The following is a 21,251-nucleotide window of genomic DNA, read 5'->3' on the forward strand; positions in this document are numbered from 1 at the left end:
ACAACATATTGTGAGGCCATCACAATACTTTATCAATTAAATGGAAAAAAGTTGATCCCAAATACATTGGTTAATTCGGCTTTTAGTAATAGGAACACATTCAAAGTCCTGATATGAAGAACGGAACTAAATTTAAGATAGGCCAAAAATAAAAGTTTGAGGCAGATCGATCCCAAGATTTAGTCCTTACAACCTAAATACCATACTTCGCCTCTAGCACGGTCTGCTGAGATATCATACATGAAGATGAGTTGGGCATTCATTTTGCGAAATACAACTCCTCTTTTGTAAAATACTGATAAATGATGTAAATTTGCAGTTTAAAAAACGCATCAGAAGATGGAAAGCAGTGATACGATTGCTCCAGGAACTACCTAATCAAGGTCTGCTTCTTCTATTTCTTCGTCCTCTGGCACCCCACGAAGATAAAGAACATTATTACATCTGCAAATGCAACATACACGAGACACGGTTAATTGTCGCAACAAACAGTGAAAAAGTTGCACACGTTACCATAAGCAGCAAAGCTAAAGTTGCGAAGATAAATAAAAGAGGAATTTTATATCATCACTTCTTATAAGTTCAAACCCCCCGATTTTTTTGGCAAACTCAAACAGACGCCGCTCCCGTACAACCTTAAATCCACAAATCAATGAAAGGAGGGGTTGTTCTGATTTTCAACAATCTGGAGCAAACTTCATCTAGACTAAATATACTTTGTTTCGTAAAGGCTTCACATCTTTTTAAAATAAATGACCCACTTCATTTCAATGGTTGGGAAATAAGATTAACAATAAGGAAAATAAATCATGTTTTGTATTTAGCCCCCCATATGTTTGTCCAGCCATTCAGGTGGTGTCACGATTGGTCAACCATTTCAACAATTTCAATTGACAAAAACTCCTGTACATTATGGCCACATTTTATGGAGAGGTCACATTCCAAGTAGAGACATTCAAAAATTATAAAAAAGTATCTTCTAAAGAATGAAAAGCACCAAGAAAAATACAAGTGATTTAACGTGAAATAGGTCTACATCCAATCAGCAATGAATTTTTCAGATTGAAACTTGCAACCATGGTACGATTCTAGTATTTGAACAGGCAAATCAAAATCTTGACATAAATGATTCTATGAACTTAGGACTCTAATTTGAGGATAGCAATAGAATGAGATAATAGCTAGGTAGTTGGAAACTTTAGAAAAACAAAATAGAATTGGCTGGTTCGGTACCTGATTAAAATCTCCCCAAGACTTCCGGTGCATTGCCCATCAATGTATTCTTCAGCATTTGCAAGCTGCCAAAAACAGTATTCATATAAATGACTGACATGAAGCAGCATTGAACTGGTTTTAGCCATTTTAAGAGGAAAGACACCAACTCATTTTCTTGTTTTATTTCAACCGCAAACTTGACCATTTTTACCCTATCACTTGTAATATTTCAAAGTTCTTATACTCCTTGAAAGTGGTTATGAGTGTCGAATGCTTAAGCATTAATACACAATTTCCACACTGAGTATACTCATCATGGTCATTACTGAATAAAAAATAGTCCTAGTGCATTTTGGCATAACTTGAAGTGATAATATAAAAAACACTTTCAGTTGGTACCTGCAAGTTCATATATGAATCCACAGAGACGAGGAAACCTGAAAAAAACCCAAAAGAAAAAAAAATGCGATCATGATATTAACAAATCAGGAGACACCAATAGCACCAGAAAATGTCCATATACCACAAAATCTTAGAACTCAAGACTCAAGAGCACATGTCGCTTCATTACCTTTGTATTCCATTCCCCATTTGAGTTTTACCATTACAGGCTTCCCGGTCAAATTGTTCAAGAAAGGCTTCGGGTTTACTGGAACAGTCTGTAAGAACAAAAGGTAAAAAAGTTTTAAAATGCAGCAATTGTCAGCTGTACAACTTAAAGGCATATTATTACAGTTAACTGCTGTCAACACAACACTGCGAAATCTTCCAATAAAAAAACTTCCAAAGAAGTCTCTGCCTTTCAGCGCAATCAAGAAGAGAAAAGTTATGCTAAACAGGATAGTGTGATTATAATCACAAGCTCGAGCTTCTGTTTGAAAAATAAATAAACACTGGTCGTAGAGCAGGGAGGCCACGTGTTCAAGATGCAATTCCTGCATATTTCGTTGGGTCCATTTCTACGGTACTATGCAAACACATTTTATAAGGAATACTGAAGAAGCCAAAGATTTAATTTTCTTCAAGAACTGGAAATATAGTCCATTGTTGACAAAACTATAGCAACTCAACTCTAACCATTTGTCCGAAAAAGAAATCAGCACATATGACAATCCCGAGTACGTAAATTGCCTCAAGTTAAGTTAAACCCAAATCGTGATTTCTTTTTGTCTTCGATAAACAAGTACAAATCAGAATGGCCAAACTACTAATTCCTTTCCTCCATTACTTCTTCATCGGGACTAATACAACAATTGCACCACAAAGCTAATAGTATTTGCGATAAAAGAATTATACATATAACGACTTACAGCCATCGCAGAGATTTTTGGCAGTAGAGATTTCTCTCCGCTGTCGATTTTGGGAGTACAGATGGGGTTTAGGGCTTTCCCAATTAAAACGACGTCGTCTTCTCCACCATTTTTATGCTTATATTTATACTATTATCTATACTATCATCATATTAAATATGAGACCCTATTAATAACCGCTTTATGAATATCAACTTTCTTTCCTGTTTTATTCTTTTTAATTTTTATATTTATTATTTATTATTTTATTATATTTGAGCCCTTAATAATAACCGCTCTATTAGGACACCAACTTTCTTTCCTATTTTACTCTTTCTCATTTTTTATATTATATTTTTTCTTAACAAATAATATTATATTCCCCATCATAAGAAAACTGCTCACGTGAAAAATAATATTATTTCTTCTCCAAACTAGCCACCGTGAAAAATAATATTATATTCCCCATCAGGACTCATGCAACGCGTGTGCCACGGTTACTAGTATTATATTAGCTAGCGCGAGTGCGTATGTGTTGCTTGCATGTCGAAATTATTTTGAGTAGGTCTCTTTTATGATAATTTTACGAATTTTTATTGGTGAGATGAGTCAATCTTATCGATATTCACAATAAAAAGTAGGCAAAAACTTGTGTGAGACGGTCTCACGGATCTTATTTGTGAGACGGATCTCTTATTTGGGTCACCCATGCAAAAGTATCACTTTTTATGCTAAGAGTATTACTTTTTATTGTGAATATGGGTAGGGTTGACCCGTCTCACAGATTATGATCCGTGAGACGGTCTCACATGAGACTCACTCTAAAAAGTAATATTTTTTCATAGATAACCCAAATAAGAAGGATCTGTCTCGCAAAATACCACTGCATGAGAACCGTCTCACAACAGTTTTGTTTATTAATTTTTTAATAAATAGTTTTGTTAAAATATTCGAAATTAAATTTCACAAAAAATAAAAAAAAAATTAATATTTTCTTTTCATAATAAGTTTTTATATTTGTTTTACCAAAATTAAATTTTCATGAAGAAAAATACCGGAAATTTATGCCATTATAAATGGCTTGTAACTATGATATATATTTAGATAAATTAAGCTTAATGGTCTACGAAACTTATAGGAAAAAAATACATCAATCCAAATGCCATTGAAATATCGAAATGAACCTCCACTAGGTGGGTGTATATAGGAGCGTGAGAAACGGTGGTGTGGTTATGATTTACTCTACAAATGGGTCTATTTTCGATTTTAGGTTTTTGATATCTCTAGATGCAAAACCGAAACCGTAAAAAAAAACCGAAACAAATTTATTTAGGGTTCGGTCATTTGAGTACGGTTCGGTTTATACGACAGGTTATATACTGGTTAGCTAAATTTTGTTACAAAATAAAATTATACGTCACTTTACTGCCTTTAAAATCTGAATCATAGTATTTTTCGAACATTTAATTTGTGAGACTTAACTTTTTATATAAAAATTAAAGAAATATATACAGAAAATAAAAAAACATCGACTGGTGAGTGGTGAGAAAGAAGAAAAAACGATCGGATTGAAAATTGAGAGATAAGATTCTAAGTTTTTAAATCTTAATAGGCCCATTATACATAAAAAAATCTTATACTTATTAATAATATGACCCATTATACATAAAAACCTTATACTTAACAATAATATGGCAGGTTCGATTTTTCGGTTTTTTCAGGGGTTAAAACCGAAAACAGAATCGAAAAACTGAATTTCATAAATTTTAAAACCATAATCTACCGAAAAACCGATAAACCGAACCATTTAAACCGAATTATTCGGTTCGGCCGGTTTTTTCGGTTTTCGGGTTTTATGCCCACCCCTAGGTGTATAGGCCCACAAATATCCTCATGAATTCTCACTAACAAGGTTGAGATTTCAACATCAAGCTTTGTTAGGAAGATCTTATAATTAGTTTGCCTTGTGAACAAGATAAAAATAGATAATCATTGTGTAAAAAACCTTGTTGTTCTTTAGAGGGTGTCAATGTCAGTGATTTATTATTTTGTGCATCATTGTTGCCCCAGGGTAACCAATTCGATCATGCGATAATTTCAAGCTTTGTTGGTTAACAAACTTCTGGTTTGTGATAATGCTTGCTTTAACTGTTTTATTGTTGTAAAATAAATTCCAGAAGGGAGTGTACATAATTCTTCTTTTATCCGCTTCTGGCCAGATATAATAGACGTTATGCAAAGGTATTCAAAATTATTTTCATTAAATGTTTCAATATGGTATCCATTTCGACGGATATCTTTAAAGCTAAGAAAATTTCTACTGAATTTGCTAGCATATAGAGCATTTTAAATATACATTTTAAATTCACATTCACGATATTGTTGTTATAGCAGCACGTTTGATGCATGAAAAGTAAAGAATGTATTTTCTAACATGTCTTGATCAGTGACTTTCACTCCATAAAGTATTAGCGTAGAACTAGTCTTGAATAGTTCAAAGTTATAATCATTTACCGACTTAAAATCTTGTAAGCTTAGATGCATCCATTCATATCGGGTTCTTAGAAGAACTATAGTTCTCTTATGGTCAAATATGTTTTTTAGATTTTTTTCAAAGCTCTCGTGTCTCTTTCACAGTGAGATATTTGACTTTCAACCCATCATTGAGGTGACGACGAAAGAAAATGAGTGCCTTCACACTGTTCTGTTGGGATATTTCATTTCCTTCTTTGATTGTATCTCCCAAATTCATAGAGATAAGGTGGACATCGACATCTAAAATCCATGACAAATAATTTTTTCCAGTCAAGTCAATTGCTTCAAATTCAAATTTGGTGATGTTCGTCATTGCAACTTGAAAAAAAGTGCATATAATTAGAACTTACAACAAAAACATATTAAAATTGTAGCATTTATAGAGTAAAATTATATTACTATAATCGAAAAGAAATAACATAATAAATTATGTAAAGATAACCCATGTTATCTATTTTACAAAGCAATTTGTCAGTATACTAGCATCAATAATGAATTATTTTATCTAACAATTATCTAGTCTTCATTTTTGTATAGAATATATAAATAAACATAGTATAATGTAGGTTATTGATTTTGGTGTACATAGAATCGTGTTCAATTAATAATCTATATATCCATTTAAGAATAAATCAAATTTACAATATCGACAAATAATTTACCTCGTTCTTCAAGTAAACTACTAATAAGAAAATAGTAAAAAATATTGTTTTGTCTAATTAATATCAATTATAGTTTTGTGATTGATTCAAAACTTGTCATAAATCTATCACATACTAATATCGACACAAAATATTTTAGCGACTAGTTAAATAATAAAAAACAATATAATTACTAAACAAGCAAGTCAATATAAGATAAGAAAGCTTAAATCAAAACAAGAATATATTTATAATTTATATCGAATCAATATTCTTGAAAAATATTATTGAAACATATATCATTTATCAAAATTATTCGGTAATATGATAACGTTATATTTTATATCAATATTATTCATATATATTGATAGATCTTTATGATTTTAGATCAAAATTTTTCGAGAATATTGATAAACTTTATATATTTATATTTTATTTATAAACCTATCAATATTATCAACATAAAGTCGTGTTGTGTTACTTCAGGACATCAACATAAAATTAAAGAGTGAGTCTCATGTGAGACCGTCTCACGGATAGTAATCTGTAAGACGGGTACAACTCTACCCATATTCACAATAAAATTAATACTCTTAGTATAAAAAATTATACTTTTTCATGAATAACCCAAATAAAAGATCCGTCACACAAATTTGACCCGTGAGACCGTCTCACACAAGTTTTTGCCAAAATTAAATTGTGTTCTTCTTCAAGAGCATCAATCTAAACATATAATTTGTGCTACTTCGAAAACATCAATATTAAATCAAATAGTGTGCTTCTTCAAAAACATCCATTCAAGATTAAGAATAAATTATTTATAAATTTAATCTTAAAAACATTCGTACTGATAATGTATTATAAATAATGAAAAATATAAAAATGAGAAAATAAATTGAAATGCTTTATTCATCATTTGTTACGTCTTTATAAAACACATTTACAAAATTTGAATAATTGATAATATAAAAAAGGCAAAAACTTGTGTGAAACGGTCTCACGGGTCGTATTTGTGAGCCGAATCTTTTATTTGGGTCACCCATAAAAAAATATTACTTTTTATGCTAAGAGTATTATTTTTTATTATGAATATAAGTAGGGTTGACCCGTCTCACAGATTATGATTCGTGAGACGGTCTCACATGAAACTCACTCTATAAAAAAATATTATTTTTATATCAATAATCATCTCTAATATTTTATCTCTAATATTTTTACTATTAATCATATTATCGTTAATAATTATATACGGAACGGCTCACGTTCCGAATCTCAATGGCGTCATCTAACAATACAAATCCAGAACGAGCAGCAATCCACACCGTCAATATTTCATATAATCAACGGCCAAAACCACGATCCGTGTCAAAACTAAACGCCACCAACTGAAAACTCACCCCTAAATTCCTATATAACATACCTTCGCCGAGAGAGAATTTCATCGACCCCATCAATTCCGAATCCTATCTCGTAGTTAACGATCTGTGATTCGATTCAGTAGCAATGGCAGCCAAGGGAGAGAAAAAACCAGCCGAGAAGAAGCCCGCCGCCGAGAAAGCACCGGCGGAGAAGAAGCCGAAAGCCGGGAAGAAGCTACCCAAGGAGGGAGGTGCCGCGGCGGCCGGGGACAAGAAGAAGAAGCGGACGAAGAAGAGTGTGGAAACGTACAAGATCTACATCTTCAAGGTGCTGAAGCAGGTCCATCCAGATATCGGGATCTCGAGCAAGGCCATGGGTATAATGAACAGCTTCATCAACGATATCTTCGAGAAGTTGGCGCAGGAAGCATCTCGGCTAGCGCGATACAACAAGAAGCCGACGATTACTTCTCGCGAGATCCAGACCGCGGTCAGGCTGGTTCTGCCCGGGGAGCTTGCGAAGCACGCTGTTTCGGAAGGCACCAAAGCTGTAACCAAATTCACAAGTTCCTGAACAGTTCATCCTCGCAATGATTACCCTCTAGAAAAATTTGTAATGATTTTGAATTTTTAGTTGTAATTTTTGGTTTTTATGTTTTTAATGTTAAATTTTGCTCCAGTTTCGCTGTTTTGTTTTAATTTCTTTTATCTCCTACTTTATATTATCTAACAAAATGAAAATGAAATTTAAAGTATAAAAAATAGGGTCATAAGAGTTGAACTAGTCACACGTTCTGATATTTATTGAATAAAATCAAAATTTTTGCTCCAAGAAAATTACAATTTTTCTTACTTTTCGTAGTAGGATGTACAAATTTGAACTGTATAAAATAGTAAAGAGTTCACTCGGGTATTGATTGGTTTAATTACTTATAAATATTAATATAAGTAATTTTATTATATCATTTGTTTTGTATAAATATTATTTATATGTATTTATCGAATTATTAATTATTTATTTCAAATTAATTTAAATCGTAAAATAATTAATCAAATCAATAATATATAATTACTATATTATTTTTAATAAATAATATTATTAATATTTTATGATATTTTCAGTAATTTTAAAATTATAATATCATATTATCTCGAATTTAATTCATTAAATCAAACATTATATTAATTATTATTATTTTTATTTAATTTATTATTACAAAATATTTTATATCCATATTATACAATGAACCAAAAAGAAAATGTACAAATTTATTGTAATAATTCTTCATATGAGTAAATATATTTGATGAATAAATTAAAGTAATATCATTTAAAAAAAACCAAAGAATTGATATTATGCCACAAAACAATTTTGGACCATAAGTTTAGCTGTAAAAGTTCACCTTGAAAACACTTTTGAACAACATTCTTTGGCAAATCATGTTTCTAGATATGATGAAATCCAATATTGTTTGGCGATATATAACATATGAAATTAGATCTTCAAAATAGAATTAAGGAATGCAGGATATTATAATTTCTATGTAAAATGAAAGTGACCGTTCACTTGATTTATGGCTATAAAATATTCATTTAGACGAAACTCTCCTTGAGCTGCGCGACAATCAGAAACTACCATTCCCATCCTTCCAATTATATATTTTTTGCCAGCGAGTTGGAGGGTCGTATCCGGTAAAATAAATACCATCTTCATTGGCTGCCCAGTAACAGACGCCACTGGAGCATTTAGAAGCCATATGGATATTGAAAACATCGAAATCTATGTTCTTGGGGCCTATTTGCGAGTCGTCCCACGAGAAATGGCAGAAGAATCGAGTTCTCCCGAAGATGTTCTGACAAAAAGACCAGTTGAAATCTCCGAACAACCCAAGTGTGTGATTCCCTAGGTCATCTTCCCCGGATCTACAGTGGAAACGTAATGACGAGTCACTGAAAATAGGAAGATGGTTTTGGACATGGACCTGAAATTTTTTGCTAAGTAAACAACTTAGTTTTTCTTGAGCACTGGCTGATGTCTGGAAAAAGAGCAATGTTAGAATCAAGAATGAAGCACAGTTTCTGGTTGTTGTACATGGATTCATTCTTGCTAGCTTGCTTGGCATCCGAGATATGAATTTTTTATGGTGCTTTTTTGACAAAGTTCATGTTCATTTGGTGTGGTATTTATAGATTTTTTTTAAGGATGTTTTGTTTGAGTTTCGTCTAAGAACAAAAAAAGATGCATGTAAGGGATTAGAATCCTGAGACGGTCATGTTATTATAATCTTATAAATGTGGGGATCATGAAATTAATGAAATTTTTCTGGTCTTTTATTCGGTTTGGAAAAAAAATGGAATCTTGTGATGTCTCAAAGATATACATGAAATTTGAACTATATTAGCATGTTGTTGGACGATCCTTGCCAAAAACATTCAACTTTGTTGAGATAATTTTGACTGATACATAAATTCGTGCAAAACTTGACCAATTTAGATCCTTCTAAAATGGGAAAAAAATTAAAGAAAAGAGTAAAGATTGTAATATGAAAAAGTTCGATAGTGATGTGTACAAGCCCAATATAATTATTTAATCTGACTCGATTAATTATTTGTTGGATTAATAAGAATAAGCAGCAATTTAATCAACCTAATTCAATTAATTATCATCATTTTTTATAAAAGTTCTTTAGTTATCTGAGTTTTCTTTGAATTGGTTACTGACTTGAGTATCAGAGTGTCTATGACGGAAACCCTCCTTGCACCAACTTAACGAGTGCTCGTGACGCAGGTGACGTCCCGCAAATTAACTATATATTTCTCACGTGGATTCGTTTACCAGGTGAGGTGAGCTCATTTACCGGTCAAGTGGACCAGTTTACTAACCAGTCAGATCTCACGTCTACAGTTCTACGTGACTCATTAATTTTGGCGGCATAGATAGGATATTGTACCAAGTGTATATCTACCCGTGCACATTTTTTCTTGTACGTGAGCTACATGATTTTTTCCGTGTAATAACTACGTGCTTTTATCCCACATATAAGCAAACACTGATAGATGGTTGGATATATTTCATTTGAGAGAGAAAATGAATGACAAAAGAGTTCAAAGAGTTCCTGGTTACGGTTATATATAGCCAGTTAGCCCGGTTGGTCCTAATATTCTGGAGTTTGGCAGTGTAATTACATCGAAATCAAACGAGCATGAGATTTTTTGTTTCTCCTTTGGTTGCTGCTCAGTTTGCCGTCGAAACATATATTTTGACCCGGCCACCTGCCTTTGGCGATGGAATTGCGGTCATTGTTTTGACACGCAATGGCAAAAGAAACTTTCCATTGATGAGTGATAGTACAAGAGCCCTTCGTCTCAGTCGGGACTAATGCGAAAAATACATTTTCGGAGAGGATGTGATCAGCAAAAGACTTGATGATTGGTTTTATTCATTTGAGAACTTGAACCGGAGCTGCAAAATGAAGTTGGCTGGAGAAGTTTCGGCTGCTAATGTTCTTTGCTAGCTTGTAGCTAGCCAACATTCTTTTGCAAGATAGCTGTGTAGATACTGCTAAGTAATTCTTCGAGAACAGTTCTTCTGTAAGATGATGTAAGGAAGCACCGGAGGGGAAAACAAAAGAAATTAGAGCTTTCTGCTGTTCAAACAATCTAAAATATTTTCTGTGTTTTGTTTGTAATAGAAGATAGGGACAAATAAATTATGCGAACTGATTGTTTTGATGTCATGAATTATAAAAAAGTTAAAATCAGTAAAATAAATATTATAATTTTTATAAATCATACCAAAGACCGGATAATTTCTCGTTAAAGCGAATTTTTGGACTAAACTAATAACTAGTCTCCTTCCGTGGGTATTTTATCAGGAGAGCTGCGCAACAATCCGAAACTACCATTCCCATCAGTCCAATTATACATTTTTCGCCAGTGATTTGGAGGATCGTATCCGGTGAAATAAATGCCATCTTCATTGGCTGCCCAGTAACAGACCCCGCTGAAGCAATTGTGAGCGAATTTGGTATTGAAGACGTCAAAAATCGTGTTCTTGGGCCCCCCACGCGAGCTCCACCAGAAAAGGCAAAAGAATCGAGTACTCCCGAACACGTTCTCGCAGAAAGACCAGTTGAAATCTCCGAACAACGGAAGTGTTTGATTCCCGAGATCGTCGTCCCCGATCGACAATGGAAACGTAGTGGCGAGTCACTGTAAAAAGGGAGATGATTCTGGACATGGATGTGGAATTTCTTGGTAAGGATACAGCTGAGTTTTTCTTCAGTACTGGCTGATGTTTGGGAAAAGATCAATGCCAGAATCAAGAACGATGCATAGTGCAACATTCTCTCTACTTGGCACTGCTTTCTCGACAAAGTTGTTATTTGTTTGACGTGGGATTTATAGGGTTTTAAGGATGTTTGGTTTGAATTTCGTCAGTTAATGAGAATCATATCGTCTTTGGAATCTGAGATTTTTTACTGGTTTCTTGATTAAGATCTTAGCGTGTATAGAAGTAGTAAATTGGTAAATTTTTAGTGGGCAGAATTTATAGTTTTTCAGTCATTGAGATGGTTGACCCAATCTTTTTGGTTTTGGACCAAATAAATTGACCAATTTTAACGGCACTGAAAGTTTATTCGCAAAAACTCGAGTGAGGTGGTTTTATGGGTCGTATTTTATGAAACGAGTCTCTTATTTAGATCATCCATGAAAAAATATTATTTTTTATGCTAAGAGTATTGTTTTTTATTCTGAATATCAGTGGGTTGATATGTGAGATTCGTGAGATCATCTCACAAGAGACATATTGAAATTTGTAAAAAAAATTATAATTAAGGAATGAGATTAAAAATCTTATTTTAAGGTAAAAAATATAATATTAAAATGAATAGGTTTTTTGTGAGATGATCTCATAGATGACGTGTCTATCTGATGTATCTTTATAATGAAATATAATAATTTTGAAATAAAAAAATAATATTTTTTCACTAGTTGAGTTAAGTCAAAAATCCGTCGTACAAAATTGACTCGTGGAACCTGTGTGCACTCTCACAACTAAAGTTTATTAGGAGAGATCACCCATTGTGAGGCTTCTGGTACTTGGTACTGATTTATATTTATTGTTGTATATTTCGAATCTTAATATATTTATCACTGAAAATGGCTGCCCAACTTTCGTTTTGCCTATCATGAATGAGACAAGGCACTGATTTAAATTATATATATATATATATATATATATATGGATCACCCATTGTGAAGCTTCTAGTTCTTGGTAAAGTTCATTTTCTAATTATTCTATGAACTTTTGCTTGTATAAATTTTAGACAAACTTATATGAGATGGTTTAATGAGTTGTATTTTATGAGACAGATTTATTATTTGGGTCATCTATGAAAAATTATTTTTTTTATGCTAATAATATTATTTTTTATTGTGAATATAGGTAGAGATGACTCGTCTCACAGATAAAGATTCGTGAGACCGTCTCACAAAACACTTATTATAAATGTGTTAATTTCTACCGAGTTTCAGACATATCTTTTCACTTTTATGAATTTGGTTTATAACATAAGATAATTATTTAGTCAAACTCAAAAAAATTAAAGTGGTTTTTAATTATATTTAATTAATTACGAGTTTATTTATTAAAACTTGCTAAATTTGAGTCGCACCTAAATAGGACCCAAGCATGTTACTAACCAATTTCTTATTTTTGCACTATTTTCGGATAGTCGATAACTTGAGTGTTAGAGAGTTTACGTCTAACGCTCATCGACGCTTGTAATGGTTGATCGTGATGCAAATGATGATATGCTAAAGCTAGTTACTTGTATTTGTTGGAACATCATTTCCTGCTTTGCATGTCTGTTTTCGGTATAAAAATATTATTATTACCAATTAATAACTATATAAAAATATTTAAATACTTAATATAATAAAGTTATATAACATATTAAAATTTAATTTGCAGCATACATTAATCGCTCTCTATGATAAAAATAAAAAAATTCACTTAGATTCGTATATAAAATATTTCAATTGTACAAGTAATGTATAACTCATATATCTAGTACTAATATTTTTTAATTTGAGACGATGTCTCGAATTTAAAATTCATTGTGACCAACATTTCTAGCAATGAAAATAAATTTTTTTAATGATAAACTATAAAAAAAAAATGTTAGGTTGGGAAAAAATTATTTTAATCTTAGCCAATTAATTAAAAAGAAATTAAAATCCAACCTACATTTTGTTTTTGTCTTCTTTTAAGTTTCTATTTCCATGTCGCTTTGTCTCATTGAAACGATATTTCTTTCCCACAATTCCTTTCTTTTCTCTTGGGCTCCGTTCTTCGACACGCACTAATGTTCATATTTATGTAATTATTCTTGCATTTAGTATCAATTTAATCTTGTTCCCTATTTGTTTCTCCTTTTCCATTGCAATTAAAGAGCGTACTTTTCAAAGCCTTGCGTTTCTTTTGTAGGATCAGTTTGTTAATTTCGATTTGCGATCCTCGTTTATTTCCGGTGTGATTGTGCTGTTGGTTGGATCTTTGTCATGTTTTATTTTGGTGGTATTTTGGGATTTTTGGGCTGGGTTGTGTTGTGGGGAGAATGAGAGGTATTAATTTCTTGTGCTCGACCAGGTGATTCGATTGGTAACGCAATGGATCGATAAAGCGTTGTGATATGATCATTTTTAATGTTGATTTAGGGCTTTGTTTTCTGAGTGTAAAAATTTGGAATTTTGTGGGAATAATTTGCTGTCGGTTCCGTGGGGAACTGTAATTTTTGTGTCTTTTGGGGTCTGCATCCGAGTTTTAGGAATTTTCTTGGTCGTGGTAACTGAGCGTGTTGGTGGTAGGTTTTGAGGCTGACGTATGGCTCATGCTCAGCAACAAGTACAGCAAAAACCTGAGAGCACAGTTAGTAATGCTTGTTCTGAATTTGAGAGGGGCTTGGAGGAGTTGATGCGTGAGCATTATGACGATTGCATGTCCTTCACATCATTCAGTTCACCTAGAACAACTAATACTGAAGATGATGAGGATGAGGGAGAACAACTTGTCAGGAGGAGGAGGAGGTCTGATCTTGACGGTGATGACTTTGCAGAGTCTTCCGCTGCTAGGAGGCGCCACTCGAGGATTTTGAGCCAGTGGGCTGCACGTCATGCCCAGGAAATGATCACTACAATTGAGAGGAGGAATCGTGAATCCGAGCTGATGGCACTCGCAGGCTTGCACACTGTCTCAACACTTGATTCTTCTTTCTTGAGGGAGTCACAATCCCCAAATTCTAGGCGCCAAAGTAATGTGGAGAGGCTAAGTACCCGGGCTTCGTCTATTTTGCAGATGTGGCGGGAGTTGGAGGGTGAGCATGCTCTGAATCGTGCTCGGGATAGAGTAAGGGGAAGACTGCGACAGCAGATAAGCGTTGATTCTAATACAAATGCATCTTTGAATATTGCAGAAAGCCAGGATAGTGGCAATCAAAGTCCTCGAAGAGATGCTAATGAGAGCGAGAATAACTTTGCAAGCTGGGCCCATGATCAGGTGGGCTCACATAATGAGAACGTGTACCATGACAATTCTAGTCGCGAACAATCTCCAGATATTGGAGAAGTGGAGAGGGAGAGGGTGAGGCATATTGTCCGTGGATGGGTGGAGAGTGATGTTAGTAATCCTGCATCTAATGATCTGCCGAGGAGTGAGAGTCCCAGAGCTGAATGGCTTGGCGAGACTGAGCGCGAGAGGGTGAGGATTGTACGAGAGTGGATGCAGACGACGAGTCAGCAAAGAGGGTCTCCTGTTGGACGAATGGGAGATCGTGTTAATGGAATGGGTTCTCAAGCTGGCCGCTCTAGTGAAGGGTCTGCTGCTGACCACGATGAAGGTCGGCCGGAGTATATTCGCAGGGATATGTTGAGGTTCAGAGGAAGGCAAGCTTTACTTGATTTGCTTGTAAGAATTGAAAGGGAAAGGCAGCGGGAACTTCAGGGTCTGTTGGAACATCGTGCTGTTTCTTCATTTGCACATCGCAATCGTATTCAGGTAATTTTTTAGATATTAAGGGTTTATTATCTCTCATCATTCATCAGAACCACTTAGTTTGAAAGGCATCAGCTACAAGAACAACAGTGTGCAGCTAGACAGAACTTCATGGAGATTGAGCCTGTCCCTCAAGTTATTGGCGTGAACATGGTTAAAATAAATTACGTAGGCTGCTTACACTGTAAATTAGGAAGATACTATTGGCTTTACCTGCGGTTCACCTCCTCCGCAGGCGTTATCAATTTGGACCACTTATTCTTCTAGTTATCTGTTGGTGCACTTGATTGTTTGCCGTGGTTTTATGGTTAATCTGATAATCTATTTGGTTATTACTTTCTGATGATCAGTGTACTGTTTATGGGGGTACAGTTTAAGTCACTATGCGTACTTTTTCTTCATCTGAACATTTTGTTAGATTATTCTTGGCATATTGGACACATTTTGTAACTTATAAAAATATTTGTATTTCTCTGTTAAAAAAAGTAATCTGTATTTCTCAGTTGGAAAAGCATCTTAATATTTTTATATGTCACTCTTCATTCAAATCTATATGCGCTTTATTGTAGGTTTTACTGTGCCAATCCTTGCATGTACTGTTCCATCAATTGACTTTGTTAGTTAGCTCGGAACAATATCTTCGCCATGATGCATAAAGTTATCACTAAATAATTTGTATTTTTGTGTGATCTCTTAGTCGCTACTCAGAGGCAGATTCCTGAGAAATGAAAGGCCTGTTGAGAATGACACACGGCCTTCATTTGCTGCTGGTGAATTAAATCAATTAAGGCAGAGGAACACAGTCTCTGGCTTGAGGTTTGTCTTATAACCCAGCAATGCTTGGGAACTCACTTGTGCCCTTATTCAAAACGTTTGTTTTGTTTTATCATGTTCCACTCACGAATTATTTTCTCCATAAATGGTTTGATATTAATAGATGATTTATGGAGATACAAGTTGCAACTTGGTGTGGTTAAATTTTCGATAAGTTAGAGATGCAACATTTTGTCCTAGTAATGTTCTTCATTCCTGAATATAGCTACATGATTTTAAATTTCAAGTGGAAGGATAACTGAAGTATTTCATGGTTATGTTGATGCCATGGAATTGATTGAGCCTTTTAAGAAAGCACATTTATTAATTTGCACAACAAGTGACAGTAACTTCATAAATGTTTCATGTTTTGGTCATACAACCTTTTGATTTTTGGTTATTTCGGAGTCAGCGAAATTTTACGACATTGTTCATTAAATTTGTGGAACAGCCAATTATGTGTTGTAGAGATCTTTTCTTATTTCTGCGAAGCACTTTTTAAAGCACATGCTGAAATAAGTGAAATCAAAGGGCGTTGATTGAGGCTATTGCGAGCGAGGTACATGTGAAAAAATGGTGAAGAGCTGATTTTACCTTCTCCTGAGTTTTTTTTGGTAAAGCATGATTATATAACAGGAGGATACACTGCATACATCAGCTTGATTGGTTATTGCTGAACTAATGGCCTGCTACTTCACATTCACCACGTAATTTATTTTGATGAAATACTTGGTTGCCTCAGCTTCTAGAATATTTATCCATGCCGTACAAGAGGAAGGGGAAAAATGATTTGGATGAAGGGGAGAAAATCTTTGAACAGAGGGTTGAGGAAACAAATAGAGTTGGAATCTCTACGGTTTTTTTTTTAGTTTGTAGTCTCTCATAAATAATGGAACCAATATATAACATTTGTCTTTATTTAATCAACATCTTTAGAATTCTAAATACTTCAAAACCCATTATACTTCTGCATCCAAAAAAAGGAAAAAAAAAACCCAATAAACTTTAAGTTGCTTGGTTCTCAACAAAAGAACCTGATATCTAGTATACATTCATGATTAACAGGATGAGCCTAATCCTTTTAGCTCGCAGCTTTGAGAGTCTACTCACTATTGTATTACCTAACATGCTTAGGTTATAGGACAGAAGCTGATATTTGGTTTTTCGTTGTCTTTAAAATTCTTGGCATTGCTTTAACAGCTGGTTGCATTTGTTTTACTTGGTTAATAAAATGGACTATTTCATATTATACCCATTTTGAATATTCATGATGAATTGTAAGTTTAGATTTCCCCTGTATTCGAATTTGGTCCTGAATCCCTCAGATTAGTAACCTAACACAATTGAATTTTGTCCTCATTTTGCTCCTTATTACTTGTTTAAGATTTTAATCTTATTTCACAGTTCGGTCATTCTCATCATAAGTGAAGTGATCGTAATTTGATTCATGGTTTAAATGCATTCAGGGAAGGCTTTGGCTCCAGATTAGATAATATAAATCGTGATCAAGTGAGCATCCTTTTGAAAAACCCATTTAATTGAGTCAATATGAGTTTATTCGATTTTATATTATGATTGATAACAACTGGTTCACAGGAGGTTCAGCATGAAAGTCTGGAAGAAAACACCCATCAATCACCAGACCACGAGGTGAACTTAGATAGCAGCACATCTGCTGGAAGTGTCAACCAAGAAGTCGTTGCTGATCAAGGAGACGATTGGGAAGGACAGGTTCTTGATGGTGAGAGAGTAAGCCAACGACAATCAGCTCGTGGTGACTCTAGTGGTTGGGTAAATTCAGCTTCCGAAGTTACAAATCGAAATTGGCAGGAAAACTTAGTACCTGACTGGCAGTCGGAAGCAGTATTAACTGAGGATAGAGAACCACGTCAGTTGCAAGAAGTCCACAATGTTTGGCATGATAATGGCCCCCGAGAAGCTGAGGATAATTGGTCAGGAAGGCTTTCAGACACTTCAAGACTACGACATTCTATTTTAAATAGAGGAGTAACCAGGTTCCACCCACCTGATGATGACAATGTTTACAGCATGGAACTGAGGGAGCTACTAAGCAGGTTAATTGTCTTAATTTCATGCGCTATCAACATTTTTATATTTTCACCATTTTTGTTAACCTATAACCCACCTATTGTAGGAGGAGCGTGTCTAATCTTCTTCATAGTGGTTTTCGTGAGAGCCTAGATCAGTTGATTCAATCATATGTACAAAGGCAAGGCAGGGCTCCTATTGATTGGGACCTGGACAGGAACTTGCCTCTTTCAGCGTCGCCTGTAAGGGAACAGCCCACACTTGATCATGAGCAGAATCAGGATGAACTTGGTACTATTGGTAGGCCTTCACTGGTACTGCCAACACCTCCATTACCCCCACCACAACCCATTTGGCATCAAGCTTTGCGACACTCTGGTTGGCCTCGTCACAGTGTCCATCGTTCTGAACTGGTGAGTTAACGGACCCTCTCTCTTTCTCTCTGTGAGTTCTACCTTGATTTGAATAGTGACTCTAATTTTCTCAGTACTCGGGTTCTGTGGAAGGTACTTGGGTTTTAGTTGATCATTGATGGCTATAAGTTTGCAGGCATAGATGCGAGCAAGCCAATAAGAGACCTAAATGATTCATGATTTTATAACTTTAGTATGGACAACATAAGGGTTGTGCTGTTTATTAGTGGACCACTTGATAATGACATGGTTAGCAAGTGGTAGATATCATTTCTAATATAATGATTGTTTCTCATATTAAATAGGAGTGGGAGACTATTAATGATCTAAGAGCAGATGTAGCAAAGCTTCATCAGGGTATGAATCACATGCAAAGGACACTAGAGGCTTGCATGGACATGCAACTGGAGCTCCAACGCTCAGTTCGACAGGAAGTTTCAGCTGCTCTTAACCGATCAACTGGTGGGCAAGGTCTTTGCAATTTCATCCTAATTCTAATGATATGTTCCACTAGAGAGGCTCAAAATACTGATTTTGGCTCTTTTTATTTGAACTTCCATCAGTTGTTATTTTCATTAATGCTTGCGCATCATGCAGGGATTGCTGAGACATCTAAGGATGGTTCTAAATGGGGTCTTGTTAAAAAGGGTACCTGCTGTGTGTGCTGTGATGAGCATATCGATTCCCTGTTGTACAGGTACTTTTGCCATGGATACAAAATTGAATAATCTCAAGTGTCACGCGTATAGGAGTGGTTTATTAGGGTTGTCAACGTGTCCAATCTTTTCCAAATCCATTGGTGTTCTTAGAGGATCAGTGGTTGCTATCCAAGTCCTTTTTATAAATATCTGATATTAATAGACTGGGGACCATGATGACCTGGGCCATTTTAGATGCGAAGTTTCATACGATAAATCATATATTTTTGAGTTCGTGTGGAGCATGAATGGACGACATCTGATATTCTAATTGTAACATTACTTTGGACTTTGAAATTACTTTTATTTATGGAGAATGAGGTTGATGAATTACTGTCTTGCCTCAATTTCTTTTTCAAATTGTCTGTTTTACACAAATAATTTCTTTTTTACTTGGCGTCTGTATGCTGTCATTTATTGGCTCCCCCGTTTGATTCGCCTCTGCAGATGTGGGCACATGTGTACATGTTCTAAATGTGCAAACGAGCTAGTCCGTGAAGGAGGAAAGTGTCCATTGTGTCGTGCGCCCATTATAGAGGTGATTCGAGCTTATTCCATACTGTAAAATTCCAGTTGTAGAGATTATGAAAGAAGTCTTATTTTAGAAGAACTTTTGATAATAATTGGTGGAAGCTTTGGTTTCGGCCGTTTCCTTTTCTGAAGTTGCCCTTGCCCACGTTTCTCAATTAGTATGTTTGCTTTGTATATTTGGTACTCAGTTTGACTCTTAACTGCTGCATCATTCATTCATGCTTCTTCAATAAAAAGCTATATTGTCATTTTTTTCACCCTATCACCCTTCTTTTCCCGAGGGAATTTGTCAATTTACTTATTGACATGTATTATTCTCATTATACATAAAATTAAAATATTGTATCAAAATGAACCCAAATTTCTATAATTGTGTTGATTTTAAATTATTTCATTACAATTTTGAGCTTATGTTTCGACGACGTCATGCTGTGTCAATTGAAATTCATTCTATAATTGCTCTTTGACGTAGGTTCGCATTCCTTCCCCAAATGAAAAAACAAAAACAAAACAAATTGACTATTACATAAGCTACAAACTTTATTGTATGCATTGGTCCTTTGGATATATAAAAATTTTATTTCCATATCAAAATAATAAAAGGAACATTGATGGTTTATAACTCATTTGACATCAAAATTTTAAGTTTGAAACGAGATGTCGAGTTCGAGTCAAATTGCGACAATCAGTCGACCACTAAAAAAAATGATAAAAGGAAACAAGCAATACGGGAGGTTTTTGAATAAAGATGCAAATATCGGAACATTGAAAATTTGAAAAGATTGGGCCAGACTGGAGTTGCTAGGCCCAACATTCAAACCAGTGTTGGGCCAGAACGGAGTTGCTAGGCCCAATATTCAAATTGAGGAGCTCGCACCCCATTATTACTTATTAGGGTTTTATATTAGATTCTCGGGTGAATTTACCGTCGTGAAGTCACCACACCTACGCTGGTGAAGACCATCGATAAAATCTTCTCCGGTGAGATTTGAAGGCTATTACGCATTGCTGTCTAAGCTCTTTCTGTTTATATTTTGTATGATTCTTCGTTTTCATTTTATTATCGCTTTTCGATATAATAATGTAGCTGTGGGTGAAGGTAGAAAATGATAGGAAATTAAATCCAGTGGAACAGGTAAGAAAATTTTCTGTTCTGCTATAAATTTTGCAGTTTTAATTATCCAATGTATCATGAACGATTCAATTTAGATTTAATACGAAGATTGAAATTTTTTTAAAAATATTATTTTTAGTTGTTTTAAACAATAAAATTTATTTTGTATTTCTGACTTGTGAATGCTTCCCAGCGAGGATTTTTGCCTTGATCATCTGAGTTAATATACGGCATCTATACCATTGCGGTAATTTTCTGTTTGTATGTGTTCTTATGTGTCTGCTTCACACTAACGTGGCTCAGCATTATTGAAAGTGCAGAGTGAGGTAGGTACACACTTTATCGGTGTGAAATACTAACTTAACATCCGATATGTGATGTGATGAACTATTTGACACTGAAACGAAACTAAAAACTCACGACTGTACAAGTAAATGAGAGGCCAGATAATGCTCATTTTTGTATATTTGAACTTGAGACTGAATTTTTTTAATAGGCTTACAGGTTTGAAACCGAATTATTTTGGTTTGTGTTCAACT

At 34.5% G+C, this 21,251-nt stretch overlaps 3 protein-coding genes across 4 annotated transcripts; 2 read left to right on the plus strand and 1 right to left on the minus strand.

The window, feature by feature from the left end:
• Positions 1–109: 109 nt before the first annotated feature.
• On the minus strand, positions 110–2,643 carry LOC140805305 (probable small nuclear ribonucleoprotein F). Of its 2 annotated transcripts, none has more exons than XM_073161568.1 (6): positions 2,526–2,643; positions 1,787–1,874; positions 1,615–1,652; positions 1,234–1,298; positions 375–444; positions 110–223 (listed from the first exon to the last, which is right to left on the minus strand). In XM_073161568.1, exons 1-5 carry the CDS (start codon positions 2,529–2,531, stop codon positions 375–377), a joined length of 267 nt encoding a protein of 88 aa, XP_073017669.1. In that variant the 5' UTR covers positions 2,532–2,643; the 3' UTR covers positions 110–223. The 2 variants fall into 2 exon arrangements, with proteins under 2 accessions (XP_073017669.1, XP_073017670.1); XM_073161569.1 differs by having other exon boundaries at positions 110–226.
• A 4,465-nt stretch (positions 2,644–7,108) lies between these two features.
• LOC140805253 (histone H2B-like) lies at positions 7,109–7,717 on the plus strand. Its single transcript, XM_073161505.1, has one exon. The coding sequence runs from the start codon at positions 7,184–7,186 to the stop codon at positions 7,610–7,612; it is 429 nt and encodes a 142-aa protein (XP_073017606.1). The 5' UTR covers positions 7,109–7,183; the 3' UTR covers positions 7,613–7,717.
• A 5,609-nt stretch (positions 7,718–13,326) lies between these two features.
• Positions 13,327–19,729, plus strand: LOC140806192 (uncharacterized). The gene is made up of 8 exons (XM_073162709.1): positions 13,327–15,097; positions 15,792–15,910; positions 17,374–17,416; positions 17,504–17,982; positions 18,063–18,369; positions 18,675–18,840; positions 18,967–19,066; positions 19,515–19,729. Exons 1-8 carry the CDS (start codon positions 13,928–13,930, stop codon positions 19,630–19,632), a joined length of 2,502 nt encoding a protein of 833 aa, XP_073018810.1. The 5' UTR covers positions 13,327–13,927; the 3' UTR covers positions 19,633–19,729.
• Positions 19,730–21,251: the final 1,522 nt, after the last annotated feature.

This window comes from Primulina eburnea, chromosome 11 (assembly GCF_022965805.1).
Source record: "Primulina eburnea isolate SZY01 chromosome 11, ASM2296580v1, whole genome shotgun sequence".
Classification (NCBI taxonomy): Eukaryota; Viridiplantae; Streptophyta; class Magnoliopsida; order Lamiales; family Gesneriaceae; genus Primulina; species Primulina eburnea.

Bases quoted from the DNA above. Each gene is read 5' to 3' on its own strand.
- LOC140805305 (XM_073161568.1), bottom strand. The intron at 1,653-1,786 runs GTAATGAAGCGA...GGTTTTTTTCAG, and splicing joins ATGGGGAATGGAATACAAAG to GTTTCCTCGTCTCTGTGGAT. The intron at 1,299-1,614 runs GTACCAACTGAA...TGTTTTTGGCAG, and splicing joins ATTCATATATGAACTTGCAG to CTTGCAAATGCTGAAGAATA.
- LOC140805253 (XM_073161505.1), top strand. From the start codon at position 7,184: ATGGCAGCCAAGGGAGAGAAAAAACCAGCCGAGAAGAAGCCCGCCGCC.
- LOC140806192 (XM_073162709.1), top strand. From the start codon at position 13,928: ATGGCTCATGCTCAGCAACAAGTACAGCAAAAACCTGAGAGCACAGTT. The intron at 15,911-17,373 runs GTTTGTCTTATA...AAATGCATTCAG, and splicing joins AACACAGTCTCTGGCTTGAG to GGAAGGCTTTGGCTCCAGAT. The intron at 18,841-18,966 runs GTCTTTGCAATT...CGCATCATGCAG, and splicing joins CCGATCAACTGGTGGGCAAG to GGATTGCTGAGACATCTAAG.